Here is a 25006-nt window from a genome sequence, read left to right as displayed (position 1 = left end):
AAATTGTTAGGCTGCTACAGTTTACCCAGTGCCGGAGTGCTCAAGTTCTCTATTCCTTACCGTTCAACACTTACAGATTATTTTGCTCTTTTCTGTTTTTCTAAGTTGAAGCTCTTTTTTTGAACAGGTTTCTTTCCAATCACTGGTGGAAGAACTCCAGAAAGTGTAAGTTACTGCACAGATTTCTGATTGTCACTTTGTCTGTCTTTATTCCATGACTACAAGTGTTTTGCTTCCCTGAAATTATTTGCTTTTAACTGGGTGAAGTGTGTGTGTGTGACAGGAAGTATTATCACTTTGAAATAAGTCACATCAGATCAATAGCTTTTGAAAATCTAGTTGCTTCTCTGCTAAGCAATTAACTTCATAAGCTTAACTTTGGCTAGACAAGGAATTGCAGTGAATTGTCAGATAATTGTTTTTCTTCAGCAGGCACTCTAAAAGGCATGAGCTTGTTCACTCTGTGTGTATTTGAAGTTGATAAATTTTTTGCTGGCATGTCCAGAGAAGGCTGAAGTAAAGTGTGTGTTGTTTCAGGGCCTACTGATGCTTTAATTTGCATTTTTAGAGAGTAATAGTATCTATTTAGCATGTGAACTACTAGTTATATAAAGCCAGTTTGTTCTGTGCTATTCCCAGTCTTATTCCTCCTGTTTGTTTCTGCTGCTTGGTCCCACTGTGGATTTCAGAGGCTGGTGATGTGATGTGATAGCAGAACCCAAGCTTGTGTATTTGCTTAAGTAACATGTTTGTTCAGCCAGTTAATGTTGTTCCTCTACTCTTTTTTTAAGGATCCATGAGAAGGATGGAAAAATAAAATCAGTGGAAGAGCTCCTACAAGCTGAAATCCTCAAAGTAGCAAGCAAGGAGAAGACTGTTCAGGTATCTCTCTCACAGTACCTACTTTCCTTTCTGTGTCTATACCACTGACAACCATTTATTTGTTACTGCATGGCATTCTATAGTGATGAATTTGTAACATCCATTTTTGTGGCGTTTGTGTTTCCATTGTCCAATCCTGTCTGTTTTGTCATTGAAAAGGCTTTGACACAGGAAATAGAGGCTCTGAAAGAAGAAGTAGGAAATTCCCAGCTTGAGATGGAAAAACAGGTAAAATACCTTAGTGCCAGAAGTGTGAAACAGCCTTGTCTTGGATGCGCTGCTCACTCATTTCTGTTCTAGTGTTTTCTTTCACTGGTGAATGTCATTGGGTAAGGGAACTTTTTAATGGTAGAGCTACACTATTCTTGGATATAAAGCTGTAAATATGTAGTATAACTACCGCTGTCCTTCAGAGACCACAGTCCTCTGGATGCCTGAACTTTTTGGATTTTTAGTATGAAATTTGGCACAAATTGTTATAACTTAAAGCATTAGCTCTGGCTGGGCATATGCTATCCCTGAGGTAAACATGAAGCCCTGGGGCATCCTTGGAGGCTGGCAACTTGGAAATCTGAAGTGCTGAAGGTGCTTCTCCTTTTGGTGGCCTTTCTGTGTTTCTAGAACAATACTACGGGCCCAAATAGTATCTGGTTTCCAGGTAAACGTAAGACTGTTTTCTTTCCAGTGTCCAAAGAAAGCCTGTCTTGGCAGATTAAGTTTTACTCTTGCTGTCAGGAATGCAGAAATGGAGGAGTATTGGCTTTTTTGGCATGCTTGCTGTCTAGCATCCAAAATAATGGGAACCCACGTTTCCTTAGGGACACCATTCTGCAGGCAGCTTAATCCATCGTGCTGTCAGGAACTTTGCTTGCTTGTTTGTGTGGGGAGTGTGGGTTGGTTTTTTTGGTCTGCACTTTCTTCAGTCTTTTTAGCTACATTCCAACATGTCACCCCTTTTGTTTCCTTAGTGTTAAAGTTTTGTCCTTTTTAGGTAAAGCTTTATAGAATGTGTTTCCGCCTTGGGCTTTTCCTCCAAAGCAAATTCCCTGGAACTAGATGAATTATTTTTGTGTTTCCTTCCCCGGAACTGACACAGAGCCCAGAACAAAATGCAGTTTTAAGTTGCCATCTCTCAAAAGCTACATACAAGGGATGCTTGCTGTAAAGGGTGCACCTTTTGGTCTCCTACAAGCAGAATAGAGGGTTTGGGGAATGTCTGAAACTCCTGCCTGAACTAAGCTAACTGTTTGGAAAGCCAGTATCTATGCAGATAGCCATTGCCAGGCTTTTATGCAAAATTCAAAGGAAATGTTCCCACTAAATCTTGGTTTTTTTCAATCCATGTTCAGCCTTAGAATGAGAATTTAAGGGAGTGCTGACATTGCAGAGAGCATTTAAAAAGCACTTGCTTGTGCAAAGGTCTGAATGACCAGGGATGGTCTCTCTGATGTGAGTTGCAGTTGCTAGCGAGCTGGTTGTCGTCATCAGTGTCTGCTTCTTCCTTTTGTCTCTCGTGGTGGAAGTGTAACTGGTGAGCCTGCTCGTTTTCCCATTTGCACCGTTTTCTTTTCTGCTCTGGAAGTCACATTTTAAATGTGGAGAAAATAATTAGTGGAGACACTTGGCTTCTCATAATTTATTTTCCCACAAAGGAGTGTGTTTATGCTTACATAACTGTAACAAATTGTGCCTATTTTAATAATGTCTAATGGCTTTCTCCCTAGAGCAGTTTATAGCATTTATGTGTCTTTTTCCATGTTCATTAAAGTACTGATTATTTTTTTAGGTGTCGATTACATCACAAGTCAAAGAACTTCAGACTCTGTAAGTACAGTTGTTAACATGTCTGATCTGCCCTGTGCACCCCGCTTCCCTGCTCCAGTCTGTTTTAAGTTAAAATGTTCTTGCCTGGTATCTGCACAGGAAGTGATCCGGGCTGGTAACACCGGTCTTAGATGTATGTCCTTATTAGAAATACCTGGTCCTATCTGAGACACAAATAAGGTGAAGTGCTGTATGGCTTCACGAGCCCCAGTTAAACTACAAGGGATTGAATTCAAGTCAGGATGGAAGGACATAGGCAAGGCTCTACGGCAAAATTATTTTGGTAGTATCTGTGCTGTAGCTGAGTGGATAAGTGAGAACTGAGCCACTACGGTCGTCAGTCCCTCATGTCCCCAGCTGGGGAGGGGGAAGGAAGTATTTTTAGATGAGGAAAACACACGTGTATGAAATCCCTGCAATATATGTGGGCACAGAATTTGTCTGCTTTCTCTTAATGAGCAGTGCCATTGAGCAAGGGCATCTCCTGCTAACCCAGACTGAAGTGGAAGTGTTCATACGTTGATTTTTAGCGGGTGAATTGTGTTAGATCACATATGCTGGTTTTGTTACGTGCTGCACAGCAGAGGATGTCTTGTTTTTTGGTTGGTTTTTTTTTTTTCTTTTTAGATAGAAAAAAGAACAAGGGTTTATGTTGTGTGTCTGTGTTTAATGGTACAGGTTGAAGGGGAAAGAAAAGCAGGTGAAGACCATGGAGGCCTTATTGGAAGAGAAGGAGAAGGAGATTGTTAAGAAAGGAGAATGGCTGCAGGTAAGCTTTGGTATTCTAAAGGAAAATAAGTTCTGCTGCAGTACTTCTGGCTATAGGAAAGTTATGTTTACACTTCTAAACTTGCCTTTTTTTTTTTTTTTTTTTCCTGTCCAAAGGGTCATAAGGATACAATTGCGCAATTAACCAGTAAAGTTCAGGAGTTAGAACAACAGAACCTGCAACAGCTCCAACAGGTATGGCCTGCAGAGTGGATGTGGTTTGGGACTGCTGTTCAGGTGAACTGGAAGGTGTTGGTTTTGTACTCTACCTCACAAAGGGTTTACACTGACTTCAACTCAGAGCTGTTTTAAATCCTATTTGACTAAACTGGTAGTGTATAGTGCAGAGAGCCCACTAGTTCAACTGTGTTCATCCGAAACAGGATGAACATGGATCACATGTTCTGAGAGCTTTTCTTTAACCTGGATGATCCTTTGTATAGTGAGTAGCTTAGGTGGACTGAAAAGTCTGAAGCTCATAGACAGAATCATAGCTGTTTTGTAGGTACCTTCTTGCCAGACTAAAGTAGCATCTCTTTAGGGCCATGGAGGTCATGGAGGAACTCTTGCTGTGACTGAATGTAGCAGCTCCTCCTGGAGTAGTCAGGCTTTGCTGTGATTCCTTCCTGCATTTACCTATTGCAGAAGCTGTAACTGGTTGGAATGTTCTGGCTTTTGATTGCCTGTATTGGGCTTGAGAACAGGCACCTAGACATCCTTGAAGCCAGGTGTTACTTAACAGAAGAATTTTTCGAATAAGGTGGTATTCTTAGGTCAGTTTCGATTTTTGTCAATGATTAAGGGGAGAAACTGAGTTGGAGTCTTATTTTGTCTAGACATTTTGGATGTCTAGACAACAGGCAACATTTATGCCAGAGGAGAGGTGGAATGGAGAGAAATTGGCTGGTGTGAAGTTTGGGATGCTTGGTGTAAACCGTGCTTCTAAAAATCTATTGTGTTTAGATCTAGTCAGAGCAAAGTCTGATGCAAAATTCCTGGTATTTCTTTGGCAAGTGTCCTGCTAGATGTGTGGTGACCCTGCTCATGCAAAGAGTTGCTGTTAATTTGAAAGCTTTACAGTGTCATCAAAATGATGTCGGGAATTACTTTTTTTTTTTTTTTTTTTAAGGTACCTGCTGCATCCCAAGTCCAGGACCTGGAGAGCCTGTGAGTATGCTTAGTAGCAGTTTCTCAAGTGCCTGCTGATAATATACATTCAGTGCTGGTATTTATCTTAAATTGGAATGTATGAATTGGTCTCAAGAATTTTATGGGCTTTGCTAAAATAAGCTGTTATTGCTGATGGATGTACACCAGCCAGTGCGTCTGCTGCTATGTATAATAGCGAGTGTCTGGCGTCCCTAAGTCATAGTGCTCATACACTTTGTGAAAGTGAATGATTGCCCACAGCTCTACTAGCTACTGAAATTGCTGCTACTTGTGCCTAGTGATAATTTCCCCTTCTGTTTAGCATGTTTAAAAGAGTGTGGATTTAAGTGCCTGTGGCTGAGTTGGTAAAAGCAATAAACAGATATAGTTTGCCGTTTTCAGTGTGAGATGCAATAGCCAATTCTCCAGCTCCTGCTTTATGGAGAAGTGTTGCCAGACTTTCCTCTGTTTTGACTCTGCTTTGTCTGGCTGCTCTAAGTCAGAGGAAGGTTGGGTGCCAAAAAGGGCTCAGTCTTCAGTACAGCTCTTGTAACATGCTGCCCTCCCAGGAGGCTCCTGTATAGCCAGTACATGGTACCTAAGGCAGCCTCACCTTTAGGAGACTGTCCCTAGCACCTTCAGAGCCAGCTGGCTTGCTGGATTTGCTCAGGTGACCAATGTCTCCCACATCTGCTCGGAATGTTGTTGAGATCAGCTATGACTAAATGTGTTTGCTGATTGACATGTGAAATCACTAGCTTGCTTCAGGCTAATTCTTAGCCGGTAAGTGTTTGCAGTAGATGTTGTTGCAGCTGGCATGTGTTTCCCTTAGGTTTTTTGTTTTGGAGCCATAGTGTAATGGTTTCTTCTCCATGTGTGTGCTCTCCTTTTGGCTGATTATTATATATAGCATACAAAATTTATCTTCTGCTGCTAAAAACTGTCTCAGCTAGAGCATCTGTCCCTTTTTAGCATAAATTCTTACTTAAACCTTTTTTCTTACTGTCTAAACCATCTCTGCAGGTTGAAAGTGGAAGAAGAACAAATGAAGAAGTTGAAAGCTATAGTGGAAGAAAAAGAGAGAGAAATTGCAAGCCAAGTAAAACAGTTGCAGGTAAAGTTTTGATAGAAGTACGTTGTGTTGTAAGGAACATGTATTATGTGTGTATCTATGTGTATACATGTGTATATATTGCCTCTTTTAACAGGATGTGCAAAAGGAAAATGAATCTTTTAAAGTTCAAATTCAAGAATTAAAGCAGGAAAATTGCAAACAGGTACAGCTTCCAATTGCATTGTTACTGAGTGAAGTCAAAGTGGGTGGAGGTAGCTTGTAGGGATGGCACGGAAAACCAGTAGTTGCATTGACCATGTGATTCAAGGGACAGCTTCAGGGTTGGATTGCACTAAGCCAGCTTTTCTGGCTGTTGCATATCTGTTTCTGCTTCCCTTTATTGTGTGGATTTTCTTGTGCTTTCTTACACCTGCTGCATTCTTGTCTAGCTTTCCACCCCTGTCTTTAAATGCTGTATCACACCCAGGCTTCTGGCCAAAGGAGGCTGGAAGGGATTCCCCTGAAGGCCAAGGATGTAGCTGCTTTAGTGTTGCAGCAGTGCCTGGTTAACAAGGCAGATCGTGACCTCTGCACCAGTCTTTGCTGCTGATCTGGTCCTAATGAGTTTCTGATCTGTTTGTAGGCCTCTCTAGCTGTCCAAAGTGAGGAGCTTCTACAACTGTGAGTACTGCCAGAAGTTGAACACAGTAGATAAGTAGCAGTGTTTTGTTTCACTTATTGCTCAAGAAATTTAAAAGATTAAATAAATGCCAGATGTACAATATCAGTGTGAGAAGTGCCAGTAAAAAAATGAAATCTTTACAGCCTAGTAAAACTTGAGATTAGAGATTGTGCTCAGACTAATAATCCTCAGCCACAATGATCTGTGTGCTTGCAGTATGTGCCCACAGTGTAAGCAAGCCATGATTGATTTAATTTTAAATGCATGCTAGCTCAACTATATGTCTGAAGAGTTAAATGTTGGTGTTTCAAGCAAAAGTGACAAGCTTTTTTCTTGGGACTTCAGCTTAGTAAAGCATTGTTTATATTATAAAATCATCTGGTGAAAATCTCTTCCCAGGGAAAATCTCATGGGTAAAAGTAGGTTATAATGTAGAGCTGAAGCACAGTCAAGAGCTGTGTGGAAGGTAATGCCATACTGGCTTATATTGTGCTACACAAATTGCCACTTACGCGTTTGTTGCTGGCTGAATTATTTTTCTTCTAAGTTACATGACTTATAAATTGTGGACTAGGTGCTTGAAAAAGAACGCTTTTATCCAGCAGGCAGTGCCTGTTTTGTGGTGGTGTACTAAGTGGGTTGGCTGACTTATCTTCGTCTAATGCGTTGCGTTTCTGTGGCCTTGATAAATATGTGCAGATGCCTGTTGTAGGCAAACAACAGCTTTGGAATGGGCTTTGCTCTGGCAGCCTGCAGTTCACAGAGCAGTAGGAAGTAAGCAATACTGCCAAGTCAGTGAGCAGCTTTTCAAAGAGAGCATGTAGCTGGGAGGAAAGTTAGTGTATGTGAAAGGGTATGGTGATTCACTTGAAATTTCTTAAATGTCTCCTGACTTGTTTATGATTCTTTTTGCTAATTCAGGGTTGCAGGGAAAGAGAAGGAAATCACCAGCCTCCAAAATGAGCTTGCCTCTCAGAGAAATGCTTTTGAGCAACAGAGGAAAAAGAACAATGTAAGGAAATACCTCTCCCACCTACCACTACCTTTCCCCCTTCCTCCCCCTCCACCACCCAAAAAAGCCCAAGTCCCAGAGAACAACCAACCTGTGTGCACAGCATTCCTTGGTGCCTAGAGCTTTCTGCTGAGAACATGCTTCTGATGGTTGTCTGCTGTATTGTGTCCCCTGGACACTCCTCTCCTCTTTCCTTGGGAGTGACTAAGCATTCCTCACTTCACTGCTCAGAGTTTCATCAGCACTTTGTCAAGTTGCTGGTTTGATGAGGGGGAGGAGACTTGCTAGGGGACACATCCTGCAGCAAGTTCTCAGACTTGGATTCAAGCCTCGTTTAGCCCTGTTCAGAAACACGTCCTTCTCCAAGGGAAGAAGAGGGAGTTTAGGGAGGGAGGCTGGGAAGATGAAAGGTGCTGTGCTCTGACAGAGTTATGGTCCTTGTGCGTAGCCATGGGAGGAGGCATTACCTTCAGGGCTCTTGGATCTGGCTCTTTGCCTTTCCAAGAGTGACTAATCCTGATCCTCTGAATGAGGTGGAGGACAGTGAGTCTTCCTTTTTACAGTAGCCACTGATGGTGCAGTATGGGTTGTTTGTGGGTGGAAGTAATAATTGTTTCTTCCATCACAGAGCTGCGAAGTTACCTTCTTGTAATACGTTATAGCAGGGCAAGAGAGTGGCATCTTTTAAATTATATGGAAGAAAGTTGTTAAATACAGTGCTTTTAGCTCGCCTGCCTCTTTTTGATAGCCTATAAAGTCTAATGGATGCTGTGCAATAAGCTTTATTGCTTAAAAGTGGGACAATATAAGGAGGATGCACAAGTTAAATATTGAAAATGTGAGCTTTGGCACAAGTAGTGTTGTTTAAGAACTGAAATGAAGTAGGGCTAAAGTGGCTGAGTAGTCTCAGAAGACAGATGAACTGGAAAGGTAGAACATACGCATGCCTGTTTCCTGGGGAATTACAAGGTCTAATTACCCTTTGTGGTGCAGGCAGAGATCTGGCTACTATTAAAGGCAGACCATGCCTGTAGATCCCAGCTTTCCACATCACAATTTTATCCAACTTTGTTTTAATGTCTTGTGAAACAGCCCTTAGGATAGCGGGCAAATAATAGCAGGTAAAGTAAAACTAATGTAGGTACGCACTAGGATTTGGATGCCAATTTCTGTGGTGAATTAAACACAAAAAAATACAGCCTTTCAAAATAGCCCTTTGCTAAAGCAGATTGTTTGAAGGGTTGAAAAAAGTTCATTTAAATCCTGAGCACTGTAATCTCCTCCCCACAAGGCCCACCATCCTTCCTAGATAAGAGCTGCAAGGCTCTTTTTATAAGAGCTCTCAACCTCATAACTGAGCTTGCATGTTGACGTCTTGTGGAGTACACGTTTGATGACCTTGCCAAGAAAGATGCAGGAGTGCAGCACAGCATGGTGGTGTTTCCATGCGGATCTGGGTGTGCTCGCTGCTGGTGAAATCCCAAAACCTCCCAGGAGGTCTGGTGAACAGCAAACCAGTTTTCTTTGGGAACAGTGGAGAGCGCTGCGTGGGTAAATGCTGCAAACCAAGGCGCTGAGCTTTGTGTTTCTGATATGAGCCTTGGCGTGGTAGGTTTGGGTTGAGGCCCAAGGATCTACACGGGTAGATCTGGTTGCAAGATCAGGGGCATAAATGTGTACACCTCTATGTATACTTGGATCCATGCTGGGTTCTGCAATGCGACATGCCTAACACTCTGTTGTGTAATCTGTGGTTTGGTGTCTGTGTTCCTCACTACTTTTGAGAACTTCCCTCTTTTTTCTTACAAGTGCAGTCAAAGTGTGGGGTTGCTGTAGTGATATGCTCTGCAGTAACATTGGATAAGTTTTGGACAAGTAATTTGCATAAGTAATTGGATCAGTTTTGGACATGGGGGCAGGTTGGGCAGAAATTGGCATTTCCCCCCCTTTTAATTCAAGCTCTTTGAGCATCACACTTGTTTTTGCTAGTGTATGTCATCTTACCCAGCAAAATAATCTTGCAGTAACCAGCATTTAAATGCAAATGGTGGAATGTAATGCAAAATATATCTCTGAAGTAAAAGCGGAAACAGTTTGAATATTGGCTGAACTGAAATCATTCTTTCTAAAAATGATTAGGACCTTCGGGAGAAAAACTGGAAAGCAATGGAAGCATTGGCATCAACTGAAAAATTGCTGCAGGACAAAGTGAACAAGACTGCCAAGGTTGTAATGTTAACTGCTAGAAACGATGCATTAAGCTAGAAGCAGATCTGCAGCTGGTTTTTTAAATGAACTGGAGGCATTTAACTTTTACTGCAATTTAAATATAGTCTATTCTGAGTGATCATTCATATACTCTCACCTCTGCTTCTTCCTGTTGTCTTTAGGTTTCTTTTATTTATTTTAAGCCTTAGCTTGTGGGCATGCTGATTTTTTTTATTTGTTTGCGTAATTGTTAGAGCTGTTGTGAGTCGTTTTTTGCTTGTGGGGAGCTCTAGAATAAAAACTGCTGGTGAGCACCCTGCTTTCTCCTACTGGGCTTTTGCTGTGCTGCAATAGATTTATTGGAAGAACTAGGACTAAATTATTGTTAAAAACCCTGGGAAATTTCTCAGGAAAATGGTGTCACCACAGTTGTGAATTTCCTTCTTGAAGGCATATGAAGCTCATCAAATACCATCAGAGCCAATGTTCAAAATGATACAGGGTGTGAATTGCTCTGAATGAGCTTGCATTTGCTGTGAGCCTGATTTGGTGCTAATTGCCACTGTGCAGAATTTAAAAAAAAAAAAAAAAGGCATCAAAATAACTTTAAAAAACCCCCTCACAAGTCAGGTAGCTAGAAGCAGAGGAGCTCTGGTTTGGGATTGTGTGTCTGTGTTTTGGAGATGTCTCTGCCCTTCACTCGGCCTTGCATTCAGGGAAGTTGTGTACCTGCTTTTGCTGTGTGCTAACGCTTGCCTGCTTTCTCTTGCAGTTGGAAGACTTCATCAAACAGCCATTTGCCACTTCTTGGTGGTTCCTAAATTGCTGAAAACTAACACACTTAGCACAACTTCACAACCTAATGTCTCCTATTTGTTTCTGTCTCTGAATCTCAACCTACTAATGCCATGATCTCTTGCAGCAAAGGAACTCAGAGCAGCAAGGCGCAGTAACACTCATGTCAAAGAAAAACCAAATCCAAATATTAGTGAAGGTTTTTTGTTGAAAGCTACCTTCTATGCAGGGTTTCAGGCTTTCTGCGTTTAAACTTACTTGGGAGCCTGGGTGTCATATAGCTAAATTAAACCAATCTGCCACAAGCGCAGCAAGCAAATGTCCTGTGGTCTGCTTTTAATGTTAAATAAATGGAGCAATAGATCTGTGGTGCCCTTGGCTCTCTGTGTTTATATTTGCAGAACAATGACAAAGAAAACCTGGAGATTGTCACACAGCTCTAATAATTATTTCCCATTGCATCCAAGCTTGGGGAAGAAGGATGTAACAGTCCCCCTCTTGAGTACTTAAAAATAATATTTAGAAGATAGTCTTGCTTTCTTGGCCTGGTTCAAATGTGCATTAACACAAACTTTCCTTTTGACTTTAAGTCTCTGTTTTTTATGTGGTGATGTCAATTTGTGGCGACTTTTTCCCACCTAAAATGGTTTAAGTGTGGATTTTTCAAAACCGAACTTCTTGCTTTTGAGATTGCTTAACTTGAGTGGCAGGGTTGGTGTGATGCAGTTACTCAGCACAGTGTAGTTTGTGTTGTGAACAGGTGAAGGTGTAATTTCTGTACAAACAGGCTAGATTGGAGAAGAACTTAAGAAAATAAAAGCTTGAGCACAAACAAATGTGAAAGCCAAATTCTGAAGGAATTCAGTGTCAATTTTTGAAGCAATTTACTGACAATTTTAGAGACTGTAGTGCCTTTCTCACTTAAAAAATGACTTTTTGGCTTAAGTAAGGCGCTCTAGGCATAAAGAGGCTATTGCCAGGTCAGTGGGGTATTGTTGCCCAATTTCACGTTGAGCCCTTTTCTTGGTTTAGGAGAAGCAGCAGCATTTGGAAGCTGCCAAGGTGGAGATGCGTGAACTACTCCAGAACCTGTTCCCGAAAGTCTCTCTTCCTTCTAATGTGGTAAGAGAAGTGGCTCTTCCTACCCTACTGCTGGCATTGGGGAGTTTTGGTCCTGCTGCGCTGGACAGGCTGGAGCATTTCCCTGCAGTCCCTTCTGCTCCAAGGTTTTTGCAGTGGGACATGAGTATCTTCTGCAGGTAATCCCTGTGCTTGCCAGTAGCAAAGCTGCAGGCAGTTACTTTGACAAAAGTCTTTAAAAAAAAAAAAAAAGTTATTATAATTTTGGGAGGGGGTTTTGTTGGCTTTTTTTTTTTTCTTTGCCACCCCAGCGTCTGATTCATCCACCTGTGTTATCTTGTGTCTGAGATAGTAAATTTTCAGGGGCAAATAAGGTCATCTGCCTGTTTGCTCACTGTCTGGCATGATGAGGATCCATATCTTTGCCAGTGGCTGTGCAGATAACAGCTGGCCCCCCTTTCCTGAGGAGCTGCGCTGCTTCAGTGCCAGTTAATACAGTACTTGAAGGTTTGTTTTGGTTGCAAAGTTCCTTTGAAAACCACTGATTTCTAATTTTATATTCTTGGTGGTTTTCAGTTGTTTGCAGAGGAGGAGTGCACTGGGTTCATATGGTTTAGATTGTGTGAATGATAAGTGAGGTGGGAAAAATGGGGTTTGCATTTAATTTGTAATGTCTAGAGGTTTTGAATATTCATATTTAAAATTATTCTCAAATGTCCTAAAGTATCTTCAGAGAGGTAATCTTTAAAAAGTGGTTTTGTGTAAGGTTATGAAACAGTCTTCCTAGTGAGGTCCCTAGAATTACGTAGCAAGCATCTGCTTTACTGCTCAGGGATTTTGGAATAGATTCCCTTAAGTCTTCAAATTTGTCTTGTCGATTCCCAACCCTTGCAGGGAGACCTTAGTCACCCACTTGTGTTTCAGTACGTCCAAGCCCCCGTGCACTGTGTGTGTCTCAACCTCATGCTGGATTGCTGCCCGCTGACTGTCAGCTTGGCTCTGTGTGGTACTAGCTGAACAACTGCTGTCAGGATGTGTGTTAGCTCCAGGGAATTGGGGGACTGAAACACTGCTTGTAAGCCTGCAGTTGGGAGGCAGATGTCTGAAGGTAGTTTTATTGAGGTTATTCTCAACTTTAACTGAATGCATTTCCCAACAGAGCCACAGTGAATGGATATGTGGGTTTGAAAAGATGGCTAAAGAATACTTGAGAGAGGCTTCAGGATCTGAAGATGTCAAGGTAGGCACAAACAGTGGAAAGCTTCTCTGTGTGTGTGTATTTTTTCCAGTATAAATCTTGCAAATTGTGCTCTGTATTGTGAAGTTCAAATTGGCAAACAGGTGACAAGAAAATTGTTTTATGGATATTTGCATAGCATAAATCAGAAATGTATTTACATCTTCAAAAAGCACCTTGTACAGTTGTGAAAACACTTGTAAAATTCAAAATCTGTTCACTTTTTCAAGTAATTGTTGGTTTTTCAGGCAACTCGGAATTATTGCAGTAGCTCGCAAAGTTTGTGGTTAAGCGTTGTATGTGAACATTGCACTTGCTGTTGTCTTTGCATGGGTTGAAAAGACAGACCTGCCAATGAATGATACCAGCTTGCTACTTGAAATAAGATAAATAATAGAGCTCAAATCTGTCAGCTGAGGCGTGACTCTTCTGGTCTCTCTTCTCCTTTGCTAGGCTATGGAACAGAAGTTGAAAGAGGCTGAGGAAATGCACATACTGCTGCAGCTGGAGTGTGAGAAATATAAGTCAGTTCTGGCAGAGACGGTAAGCAGGATGCGTGGTTGCCTGTGCCTTGTGATGTTGCAAGCTGCCTTTCTTCTGTTACAAGCTTTCAAACTCCGCTCTCTTCTTAGGAGGGAATTTTACAAAGGCTACAGAGGAGTGTGGAAGAGGAAGAAAGCAAATGGAAGATAAAAGTTGAAGAATCACAGAAGGAACTTAAACAGGTATTTCTGAAGATCTGCTTTCTGCAACAGCCAGGTAGTTTCTGCTTGAAGTAGCAGAGGGAGTTCGAGCATTGTGGAGGCAGGCGTAGAACAGCCCTAGCTGCCTGGTTTGATGCGTGTGTGACCTGGGGATGGCAAAGGTGAAATCTGCAACCAATATAATAGGAATGATCTCTAACAGTAGTATTTTTGGTGCTCCTGTACTTAGTTTCATGCTAAGAGTGATTTTTATTTTTTCAAGGAATGTATTTCCATTTAAAAAAAAAAAACAAAAAAACAAAAACAAAAAAACAAAAAAACAAAAAAACAAACTAAAAAGTGGAGGAATTGTTGATGTCTTTAGACTTTGGCTATTCCTGTTGCTGTCTTTAGAGAAGCAAGAACAAATGAAGAGCACAGGTATAAAGTCTTTGACTGTTCACAACAAGTCTCTGTCAGTCCTTTGCAGGTGATACAGGAGGCAGCCCGTAATATTGCACATGGTAATATTAATGCTGATGGGATAGGAAGCCAAAGACTCAGGAATGTACATGTGCCCCATTAATATGTCGAGGGATATATGTTTTTTTGATCCTGGCAACTCAGACTGTATTTCTGTTAAGCCCCTGTTTTTTAACAAGTCCATTTGTGAATAGATACGGACTTTATGCTAAATTTTAAGTATCATATGATAATAAAAAATATTTTAGAAGCTGTTAAAATACTACTTAGTCCATTATTGTCAACTATCTGTAGCTAGGAAAAGTGGTAAGAAAAGTCTTTTATGTTTCTTTTTTAATCTAGAATTAAAGTAGATCAAACTGCTTTTTCTCAAGAAATTATTTCTAGAGTAATTCTGCTTAGTAAATTTGAGTACCAAAATATGAGCTTGGAGCAAACAGGTGACTTACAAACATCTGGTTTGAGGGGCTTTTAAAAGGCTGTCAGATCTTCCACTGTAGGTGTGCTATCATCTGCTGCAGGTATGCAGCCTCTAATGAAGCTAAATACGGTGGATTTGTCTACCTACAGTACAAGGATGGAGACAGTATTCCCTGTCTCCATCTCCAATTCCAGATACTTCCCTTACTATGGCTAATGGACAACTGGTTTAGTCCTTATATTGCAAATCTTTCAGGCATCTGGGCTCTAAATATGTCAAAGAACTTTTTGTGTTGGGAGAAGATAGGAAAGATGTTCTAATGGAGACTTAGTATACTGCATTGAGTATCTGATTTCATCATTAATATTTTTAAATCATAGAAGAAAGCTTGTGTGTGTGTATGGAGAGTTTGTATTGCACCAGCCCAACTAAATGATATATTTATCTTTCTTGAAAACTGCAGATGCGTTCTTCAGTCATTTCTTTGGAGCACGAGGTAGAGAGGTTAAAGGAAGAAATCAAAGAAGTTGAAACTGTACGTGCAGGTTTTTCTTTTTCTTTGAAGCTTTCTCTTACTTAAACATGATTTAGGCTTACGCTGTAATTCTGATCTTCCTAGGTCTTATCTCCTGCAATTAGTGCAGTCTGTGCTGCAGTTTAAACTGAATCTTTTGGCAAATCTTTTTAAGCAGCAGGGAAGATGGGTACTAGAAATTGTCCTGGTTTTTTACTTCTGTACTGACCTGCTGGGGCTCTTTCCTTGTGAGACTGAGCAGTTTACTGCTTGTTGATGATCTCAGGATTGGTTGTTTTTCTTTTAAACTGTTATACTTCGAAAACATAAAATATGTGCTGTTCAATCACCTGATTTGAAATTCTTTCTAAATGTCATGGAATATTTGATATAAGTTTATAGCTAATTATAAATCAAGAAAATGGTACTGCAAGGAAGCACTGAAAATAACTTTTAACTCTGTTTTTCTGTTTCTAGCTTAAAAAAGAGAGAGAACATTTGGAAAGTGAACTAGAAAAGGCAGAAATAGAACGATCTACTTATGTTTCAGAAGTCAGAGAGGTAAACATAATTGACAAACTGTTCTTTTTCTTTTTGGTTACCCAGCTGCCTGGCAAACTAATCTAATGCTTAGCCCCTGTGGCTGAGGAGTTTGTATGCTTGTGACCTTAGGGTAGAGCGACACACTAATAACTGAGCAGAAGAAAAGTGGGCATCCTAAGGAGACAAATCCTAAAACTCTAAACTTCATTTCAGCTCAAAGATCTGTTGACTGAATTGCAGAAAAAACTTGATGATTCATATTCTGAAGCAGTAAGACAGAATGAAGAGTTAAATTTGGTAAGAAGCTTGTTCTCCGTTGGGCACAAACTAGGTTCCCAGCATACTTATGAAGCGGAGACTTATTTCAAATCCTGTCTGTTCTGCTAACCTCTTCAGCTTGATATTTTTGTCCATTGCAATCATTTATGTAGTCCGACTTTTACAATTTGTCTCTTTCTCTGCTCCTAACAATAGCATGTCTGGTTCTTAAGACTTTTTCCAAGTCTGTAAGACTTTCATTCCTGAAACTTCTTGAGAATCAATGTTTTACATTGTAGACATATGCAACAGCAAATGTAATGTCCTCAGACCAACAAAAGTTGTGCTTTTCATTGGTTTAACTTGAGGATTACGCTATGCTGCTTTTTTTCCAAAGCTTTTGAGGATGCAGCTGTGGTATCCATGTCCTGCCTGTGCAGAGCCTTTTTCATCCTCCTCTGTATTAGAGGAGGATGAAACCTCCAAATCCAGTCTGAGATTAATGCAGACTATCCAGCCATTCAGCAACTGGCATCCTGATGTGGCTAAATAGCTGTGCTGGCTTGGTGCATGCACTGTGTTACAGCATGTTTGGCTAGAAATGCTTTTCAGCCAATAGTACTCCTATATCATGATTTCTCAAGAAGGAGTTGGGTTAACTGAGGCCAGACCTGTAGACGTAAAGATGCGTGGTTTTCCAGTTTGAGCCCTCTCGCTTTTTTTCAGTGACATAAGTTTGCAGGAGTGGTCATATCCTTCCTCTGCTTGTGTTTGAACAGTGCTTTCTTGCTTTTGAGCCAGAACCGGGGAAGGTTGTCCCTGTCATGGCTTTGTTAGGTTTTAAAGTAGTTGATGGGGCAACCTGTCACTGCAGGCTGAGCTGCTGATTTCAGCAAGGTACTGTCACTAATGTAAATGGGTTAAAATAGTCAGTTTAAAAAGAAAAAAACCCACCACAATAGCTAACAATCTGCTTAAGTTAATAGTATACTTAGGAAGTCTAGTACAGCATTGATTAGCATCCTGCCTCAGCCACCAAAGCCTCTCATTTTGAAAGCAAGGGAAATGGGAATTGAGTGCATATTTTAGAGTTAATCAGTAAACGCCAACCTCTTGAATAAAAGAGGCAACAATCTATTATGTCTGTAACAACAACAGTTTAAAAAGCTGAGCTCCCTGCTAGGGCAGCTTCACTCTGCAGTCTGGTGATGCTGTGTTGGTAGGAGCATGAGGAGGTGGTAAAGAACTACCTTCATGTAAATGTCTTGGGAATGCTGTCCATTGTATATGAGTGGCTTTTTTTGCAGTAGGCAGGAGCTTGAGGAATAGAAACGATGGGATTTCAAAATGTGTTTCCCACTAATTTATGAAGTGAACAAGGACAGAAGCTGAAAATGCAGAGGAGCTCATCAGTGCTGCCCCAAAATGTAGAAAACCAGCATCCACCAGACCAGGTGCTCCAAAAAGGAAAACCTTCCAAGGGTGAGACAAATATAACATGTAGGTTTAGAATCAGTGAGAACTCAGGGCTCTTGAGTAGTGTATTGTTCACTTCTTTAATCCCCTGCTGGCTCCCAAGAAGATTGACAGCAGGAATACTGAACATTAGCATGGTGCACTTCAGACGCACAAATCCAGCAAAACTGGCACTTGAGCTTCTTGTCAGCACTCTATTTCACGCTCAAGCCTTAAGTGCTGTGGCTGGTTCTTTATGTTGAAATATTCTTTAAAAAAATGTTTATGTCCTTCAGAAGGCTGTAGGTTAAGGTCAGCCAGTACAAGGTGTTCGTGCCTCTTGACTGAAACAGTTTCACGTGTTTTGGTTGAATCTAAACACAATCAACAACTTAATATACCCCTGTCAGTGACTCATGTCTTGATGTGACATCAACAGGCTGGATAAGTCAACATAGTTATAAGAAGTGGTGCTTTATTAAGATGACAAGTAGAGCTTTTTAGTTTATTTGGCAGTAAAGTTACTGTTTAGCCTGAATTAGGAATTTGACAATCTACATTTTTGCATATTTGCTGTGAATTAAGCTGGAGTCTGGGCTGATTTTTGTGGTAAGAGTGCTAAAGAGGCTTATGTACTGTCAATATTGCCAATATTCCTACTGGCAATACAGTTTAAAAGTTAAAACCGTGTAATGAAGCTGATGCCAACCATGTTGTTTTCTGTAGTTTCCATTCTTTACATTTATCTTTACAGATGGAGTCTCTCTTCCTTGACTGTCCTTGTAAACCTCATCGTACATGTTGACTAATCCAGTGTGTGCAATAATTGTTAGTCACCTTATTCCCTTTGCACTGGGATCATCCGTGGAACAGACAGATGAAATCTCAGTGTGTGTGTGAGGGGAAACTGATTTTCTTCGTTACTATTTTGCAGCTGAAAACACAGCTAAATGAAACACTATCAAAACTCAAAGTTGATCAAAACGAGAGACAGAAGGTAGCTGGTGACTTGCCCAAGGTAAGCAGAGACCCGTAACAATCACAGATATAAACGTAATCAAAACTCCAAAGATCTGTAGTTTTGCAGTGCTGGAAAACGTGGTTATTTTAGCAGCTTGAGGAGACAGCATGCCTTACTCTACTCGCTGGTTCCCCAAGTGATTGGAACTGTGGGTGTCATGCAGGGTACCTGCATGTCTGTTGAAATGATAAAAATGCAACAGTTCAGTTCAATTATCCTTTGTGAAAGAGTCTCTTGTGCAGGACAATTTTATGCTAGTGGGAACAAGTGGTGATTTGGGGCTGACAAGTAATTCTTTATTTAAAGAAATCTAGCCTAACAAAAAGCCCACCCCACCCCACAGCTTGAAGCTTTTAAATCCGGTCTCAAATGGCAGTGGGTTGCAAGTTGGTTTACAACCATCTGCCCACTTATATGTGGTTATAAATCGGCTATAGCCCAGGAGACTGCAAATCTTTAAAGTTAGCGCTATGCAAGCTTGATGAGACAAGCAGGTGGGTTACCTCTGCTCTTCCTCAATGGCCACTCTTGTAAGATGGATTGGAATGGGAAATCTTTAAGCATGAGAGGTCTCAGTGCTGTCTGTCAACCCAGAAACAAACCTTTCATGGGAGAATTGATAAATGGAGGCAAGAATAGCCTGCAGAGGGGCTGAGCTCTGACTCCAGACTGTAGAACACCTTGTTCCTTCTGCATAGTAAGGAAACTGGGCTGCGTTCTTGCAGCACTGGAGTGGTGAGTGCTGTTGGTGGAGTTAAGTCTTGTCGTGGGACAGGGACAGATGATCACAAAAGCAGTGCCAGGAGGTGAGAAGGTAAAGGAGACCTGCTGTAATAATGTGTTTAAAACATTTTGCTCAGGACAGTTATGTTGGAAGTTGACATATGAAGTGAGCTGGGCTGATGTCTATGGTTCATGGTATATTCCTTATAAATGCAGATCTAATATTAGGCTTTTGGGGACCTGCTACTCTTGCACAGAAAATTTGCCTGCACAATTTTTTACCTATTAACTTGACGTGAGACTATTAAAGGCTTCCCCATAGAATTGTTCTCAAATGCAGGCAGGCTGACATGCAACATGCTGATTGTAAGGAGACATGTCAATCTTGGCAAATATGTTGGTCCCCTGAGCAAATTGGGTATGAAACAGATTTCTTCCTGAACAGTGATTTCCTGTGTTTCTAGGGCTCTTGGAGAGATGGGAATTTTCTTCTCAGCCTTCACTAATTGTTGTCTCTCCCCAGTTTTGTGTGGTTTTGTTTTTCTTTCTTTCCTTTCTTTCCTTCCCCTATAGGCCCAGGAGTCTTTGGCATCGCTTGAGAGAGAAATTGGAAAAGTTGTTGGGGATGCCAATGTTATTGAAAACAGCGATGTTTGCACAGAGTCGGTGAGTGTTTCTTTTGAGCCTGTTCTCAGGGGCAGTGCAAATCTCATGCAAAGTATGAACTTTTGGAAGAGAGGTCTGGCAAAGGAACAGAATGTGTGCTACTGATGGTAAATTAAGGCTTGATGAAACTTCCTGTCCTACAGCTTGTCAGGGTGGTGTCTTGGAGCTGTATCCCAAGGATGCATTGGGAGTTCTGCTGTCATCTGGATCGTGACCTCTTTCTTGCTGCTCACATTTGCAAGGAAGAAGGGGAGAGATTGCAGACATGAGATCTGGACTTCCAGTGGGTTTTTTGGTTTGGGCAAAATGGGGAATATCCCAGACTTGTCCCTTTCAAGAAGGGAAGCTAAAAATAAATCTGCTGATAACTAAATGAACTTCAAATACTAACTGTTGGGTTGGTACTTGCTGACATTTGTAATGCCAAAGAAAGAAGGCAGTCTCGCATGCCCTGTAACACCAGAGTGGCTCTTGCCAGAGCATTGACCCTTCTGGTTATCTGCAGCTGTGGGCAAGAGCATGTCCTTAGCCACTAGTAGGTGCCAGACTTCAACTTCAGCTGGTCCTGGCTCCTGGGAATTTGTGCTGATCTTGATGTGGTCCAGCAGCAAAATCTTGCTAGCTTCAGTAAGCAACAGACTTGAGTACTGCAACTACTGGTGTTTATATCCACCAGTAATGGCATTGCAGTTTCAGGGTCTGGAGTTGGGTGGACTCTGGGGTGGCCTGTTTTCACACCTGCAGGTAACTCACCTGAGTCTGAGAATTACCATTAGCATGGATGATTCCTGAACTGCTTGTATAGCTGGTGCTCAAGAGTGCTGGCCCTGAAAAGATACCACCTGTACAAGTGGTTGAGTAACTGGGCTCTGGAAATGAGAGCTTTCACACCGGCTTCAAAATAACTTCAGAATGGTTTTCAGGAAGGCAGTTGGGAAGAGCAAGGCAAAAGCAGACGCTTTCCGAGCATGTTTTACGCAGCTAAGTGGTGTCAATGGAACTCATTACCCACTTTCTTCTGATGCCCAGATTGGAATGAAACACTGCTGTTTGAGGGGGAGAGGAGCACTTGCTGATAGGACGAATAATTTATATTGACTTCTTTTAGCTGCTGGAAGTAGAAGCTTCATCAGCTGCAAGATGAAGCTAGGAGCCCTCTAAGGAGTACTGTAGAAAAGCCTTTGCCTTTGTAGTCATTAGCAGAAATGAAATGGCTTTCACAGAGTGATCAGTCTTGGAGGCTGATCAGCCCTTGTGTTGTGGGCTCGCCATGTCTGAGCCAGAGATGCAGCTGGGCCTGTGAGGCCATGGATATCCCAACCTTGTGAGCTGGTTTCCTTGGAGGGAAAGGAGGGTATTGGGCCCTCTCCCATGTTGCCAGCAGGAGGCCAGCTGGTGATGGTGGCAGTCAGGTGCTCTGTGTCCCTGTCTGCAGCAAGCTGGAGAAGAAAAACCCTCCTCAAACCAATGACAAACTGCTTGCTCTCTGCTATGCCTTTATGGCTTATCTACGTGGTATGTCAAAACAGCAGTGCCATCAGCTGTTAGGCTTTGTGACTGGCGACACTGGCGAGCGCTCCTGAGACGGGTGTCATTAGTTATGCCCTGTAGTGGCCCGAGTCTGCAGTTTGATTTAATTGCTTTAGCCTTAACTTCCGTAACCCCTCTGGCTCATGAATTGCTCTGCTGTAGCTGTGTGGGCACGTTGTGGAACCCTAACCAGGCTTCCTCCAGAATATCCATTGCTTTATTCTGGAGAAGAGTGTAGAAAAACAGTCCTAATAAACCTGTAATTAAGACTTCATTAGTAAAAATACTTTAATTGTCTAAGCAGCACTCCTGACAGGTAGCCATTGGCAGAGGCTGGAATTAGAATATCTTCTTTATCTTCTTCCTCAAGCCCTTTTTGCTGCGTTTTTTTAGGGAGGGGCAGAACCAGAAGCTGTCTCCCTAGAAGCCTAAAAACCCAGCTTAAAATAGCTCTCAGATTAAAAAAGAAAGTCTTCCAGCCACTTCTACCTAGCAACAGTGTCTGTCTTTTTTTTTTTTTCTTTTTTTTTTGACGTGAAAACATGTGCTCGAAAATTAGCATATTTGTTCCTTCTGAGTACTGGAATCAACCCACAAAATTGAGAAATGATGCTTGCGTAAACCCTCAAACACATTCTGTGTGTTTTCTTTAGATTCCTTTTCTTTCTATTTAAAAATAGACCATTTGGTTTTTCTAATCAGCTTCCTTGTCACTTATGGGACTAGATGATGACTAAAGGATGCCTTTTAGTGTGCTTTAAGGAAGTCATTCATATTCAGCAGCTTGTTTAGGCTGTAAACTTATTTTGAGGCTTATATGAAATCTAATGTGGTTTTCCCCCCCAAATCTTAGTGTAAAACACTCCATCATTGAAAGCTGGAAATGCCATAAGTATAAAGAACAGTGGAGGGGAATCTGTCAGTTCAGTATGTGTCTCAGCTACTGGGTCTGTGATCATAGGGGTTTCCTTACTACCATCCCCTTCCTCTTCATCTCCATATCCCAAAGACATGCTCTGCTCTGAGTATTGGAGAGCATGGGGCTGGGGGACAGCAAGGACTCTGTAAGGCAGCCTTGCACTCCTGGGTTAGCAGAAGCTGCAGTATGACTGTGTTGAGCTCAAATCTATCTGGAGCTGGTCAGGATTGGCCCCAGGAGGGTTGGGAATGCGTCTATAATTCATGAGTAGACACTGCCTGATAGGAGTGAAGTCACAAAACAGAAGGGAGTAATAAGAGAGAAGAGCTGTTCCCAGAGGTGAGGGCTGACAGGGAATTGAAAGGCTCCTTCATTGCTGCTTCTGTGCTAATGCACATGCACTTTCATCCCCAGCACTGTCGGTCTGCCCTGCGATTCATTCATGTGCTGGGATGCTAATTGCATTTGCCTTTCCACTTTTATCAGTCTCTGTAAGATTGCTAAATGAAGTCTCAGTCTTGACAGGCCTGATTTTCTACTTTAATAAGGGTAAAATAGGTTAAGGCTACCCTAATACAGATTCCCAATGATTTTTTTTTTTTTTTAACAGAAAAAAAATGTTTACCAGTTGCACTCAAGTAAAAGCTTTGCAGTATATTGCTTTGTTCTCTTGCGTGAGCCCATAGTTGTTTCTGTAATGGTGCAGGTGGTTGAGTTTGATTTACTGCTCGCTCCGCATTACAGCAAGTCTAGAGGCGTTTCCAGCCAAGTGGGAGCTGGGAAAGTGGCCCTCTCTGAACTCGCTCTAATTTCTCTGAAACTCTAGGGAGAGATTTGCAACAGTATTATGCAATCAGTCTCATTTTGTTAGTAAAACAGCTTGCTGTTGGATTGGGGTTGGCTGATGCTGAGCACTTGTGAACACCCCTGGGCTTGTGTTGAGAATTGGGTACTTCTGTATTGCTGACACTGAGGCAGAGGTGCTTATTTTGAGCTGTTAAATTGCAATGGAAAGCTCTCGTATAGGTTATCTGCACATCCGTATCATGAGCGAATAAGGACTAGTAATGTGTTCTAGATGGGGAGTTAGCTCTGAAGGAGCTAATCAATAAAGGCAATAAACAAGGGATTATATCACTGTTAGCTCAGTAAGACTTGCTTTGGGGAGGAGGGCAGGCAAGAGGGAAAGAGTCCATTTTGAGTTGGGACACTTCACTACTAATAAACTGTTCAACTCCTTGAAGACATTTTTTTTTTTAAAAAAAAAAAAAAACCCAAAACCAAAGAAACCAAACCAAACCCAAGCTCAGCATTTTAATTTCAGGGCAGAAACCAGTTTTCCTAGCTTTTGGTAGCACTTTTTTTTTTTTTTCCTTTTCTCCATATTGACTGGTGCTTAGACTGCTTTGTGAAGTCCTCATCCAAGTCCAGGTGTCATTAGCAAGCAGGAATTTCCCAGGGGCTCAGATCAGAGGGTGGGATAGGTGATAGGCAGCAGCCCATGTCCTGAACCTGAACAGGAGCATTGCGGTGGAGAAAGGTGTATATCTCCAGCAAGCTGTTTCGAATGGTTTCACAGCTGGAGCTGCCTTGTGCTGGGTATGATGTACTGCTGAGGACACCATCCTGCAGATCCTCATACAGACCAAGTCCTTGGTGGTCCAGCAGCCCTGTTGTTACAGCTGTGAGGTCAGAAGTCATCCCTCCCGCTAGGTGCATCGTCACTGCTACAAACCATGTGCTCTTGTCTGGATGGGATTTTTATCCAGGCTTGTGGGCATGTGGGGCAATTAACTGCTGAGGCTGGACCAGCTGTGGTTACCAGCACAATTCCTGGAAGGAGTGAGTAAGGGTAGTCCTGGGCAGGGAGGGTGGGAGCCAGAGGTCACGGTGCTTTCACCAGTGTTCAGTGTGCACAGGTAATTCCCTGGAACAGGAAATGGCTTCTTGACTTTGAACCATGTTCTCTTTAAATGTGGCTGTAACCCTCTGACTTACAAGAGTTGTTCCCATCTGTGCAAGGAATTGTAATTTTATACTGAGGATCTAATTCTAGGCTTTCTTGGTAATTAGATTGTAAATGAGTTTTTAATGATTTTTTTTTTTTTTTCCCCTTCCAGGAATTGACTGATAAAAGGCTAAATGTGGCAGTGAATCTTAACCAGGATGTAGGTCATCTCAAGAAGCTGCTTGTTTCAGTAAGCCAAATGCTGTCAAAGGGACGAGAACACTACCAGATAGTAGGTAGGTGTGGCTTGTGGTCATCTAGTTGAACTGCTGGATGGCTGCCGGGAAGGACACTGGTCTGTGATGGTGGGAACCTGTTCAGATTTAACAAGTCAGGTGTCAAAATCTGAGACTTCCTATGTGCGCATCATCAAAAACTTCTAGTAGGCTCTGGATTTGTTCCTCTCTGGATTCCTGCTTCAGTTAGCTGGGACTAATCTCACATCCCAGTGTCCCTTTCCAGGCATGTAACTCTCTATCCCTCTCTTCCAGTACCTGCTACTTCATGCAGCAGGTTTCCTGAAGTTTTGTTATCCCAGTGCCTGTGCCTTGTTTCCTTTGTCCTGGCTAGACAAGCAAAATGTCTACACTTCCATGCTCTGTTTGCTTTGGGGTGGGGGATGTAAAGTAATCCGCTGGGCTTTCACTGAGCTAACAGCAATGGCTTGCTGTGGTCATGGAGATATGAGTATCTGAAGCATCAGTCTGGCATGAACTCTTTATCCAATTATAGACAAACAAACAAAGCTTTTATATACAACCATTTTGGAAACCTGAGCCTTTGTGGTTGACTGCATCATGCTGGTAAACTTCTTAAGTGACCCAAAGCTAGCTGATGGTCAGATAAACTCGAGACATGAAATTTTCTCAGGAAGATGATGCAGCCTCTACCAGATGAGCTGTGAGCCAGGTCTGAAGGCGAGTTGTGAACTGTTCAGTTTGGGAGGCGGCAACGCCTTGGCACTGAACATGCTGCTCCAAGAAGTGTCAGAACTGCCTCACATCTACTGAGGACGGGGACTTGGCTTTTCATAATTTAGGTCTCTTTTTCTGCTCCTGGCTCTGTAATACAGCATGGGCAGCAGACCTGGT

The 25006-nt window shown here is 41.9% G+C and overlaps 1 protein-coding gene across 11 annotated transcripts in view; it reads left to right on the top strand.

Annotated features, from left to right (window-relative positions):
• The window catches only part of KTN1 (kinectin 1), a 79791-nt gene that overhangs the window by 54188 nt on the left and 597 nt on the right, over positions 1 to 25006 (top strand). For 2 of the 11 annotated variants that reach the window (XM_030483186.1, XM_030483190.1), the window contains exons 22-43: positions 128 to 165; positions 792 to 882; positions 1042 to 1110; positions 2669 to 2706; positions 3385 to 3475; positions 3592 to 3669; positions 4604 to 4641; positions 5647 to 5737; positions 5832 to 5900; positions 6321 to 6358; positions 7281 to 7371; positions 9511 to 9597; positions 11407 to 11496; positions 12614 to 12694; positions 13145 to 13234; positions 13324 to 13416; positions 14742 to 14813; positions 15270 to 15353; positions 15549 to 15632; positions 17983 to 18066; positions 19366 to 19458; positions 24028 to 24151. In XM_030483186.1, coding sequence (XP_030339046.1) covers positions 128 to 165; positions 792 to 882; positions 1042 to 1110; positions 2669 to 2706; positions 3385 to 3475; positions 3592 to 3669; positions 4604 to 4641; positions 5647 to 5737; positions 5832 to 5900; positions 6321 to 6358; positions 7281 to 7371; positions 9511 to 9597; positions 11407 to 11496; positions 12614 to 12694; positions 13145 to 13234; positions 13324 to 13416; positions 14742 to 14813; positions 15270 to 15353; positions 15549 to 15632; positions 17983 to 18066; positions 19366 to 19458; positions 24028 to 24151 — 1714 coding nt within the window. Of the gene's footprint in view, positions 1 to 127; positions 166 to 791; positions 883 to 1041; positions 1111 to 2668; positions 2707 to 3384; positions 3476 to 3591; positions 3670 to 4603; positions 4642 to 5646; positions 5738 to 5831; positions 5901 to 6320; positions 6359 to 7280; positions 7372 to 9510; positions 9598 to 11406; positions 11497 to 12613; positions 12695 to 13144; positions 13235 to 13323; positions 13417 to 14741; positions 14814 to 15269; positions 15354 to 15464; positions 15520 to 15548; positions 15633 to 17982; positions 18067 to 19365; positions 19459 to 24027; positions 24152 to 25006 lie in introns of those variants that run through there. The other 9 variants (XM_030483187.1, XM_030483193.1, XM_030483189.1 and 6 more) reach the window with 8 other exon arrangements.

The sequence above is a fragment of the Strigops habroptila genome, chromosome 4, assembly GCF_004027225.2.
Source record: "Strigops habroptila isolate Jane chromosome 4, bStrHab1.2.pri, whole genome shotgun sequence".
NCBI lineage: Eukaryota > Metazoa > Chordata > Aves > Psittaciformes > Psittacidae > Strigops > Strigops habroptila.
Note: the sequence above shows the minus strand (reverse complement) of the source record. Positions and strands in the feature narration are given on the sequence as shown.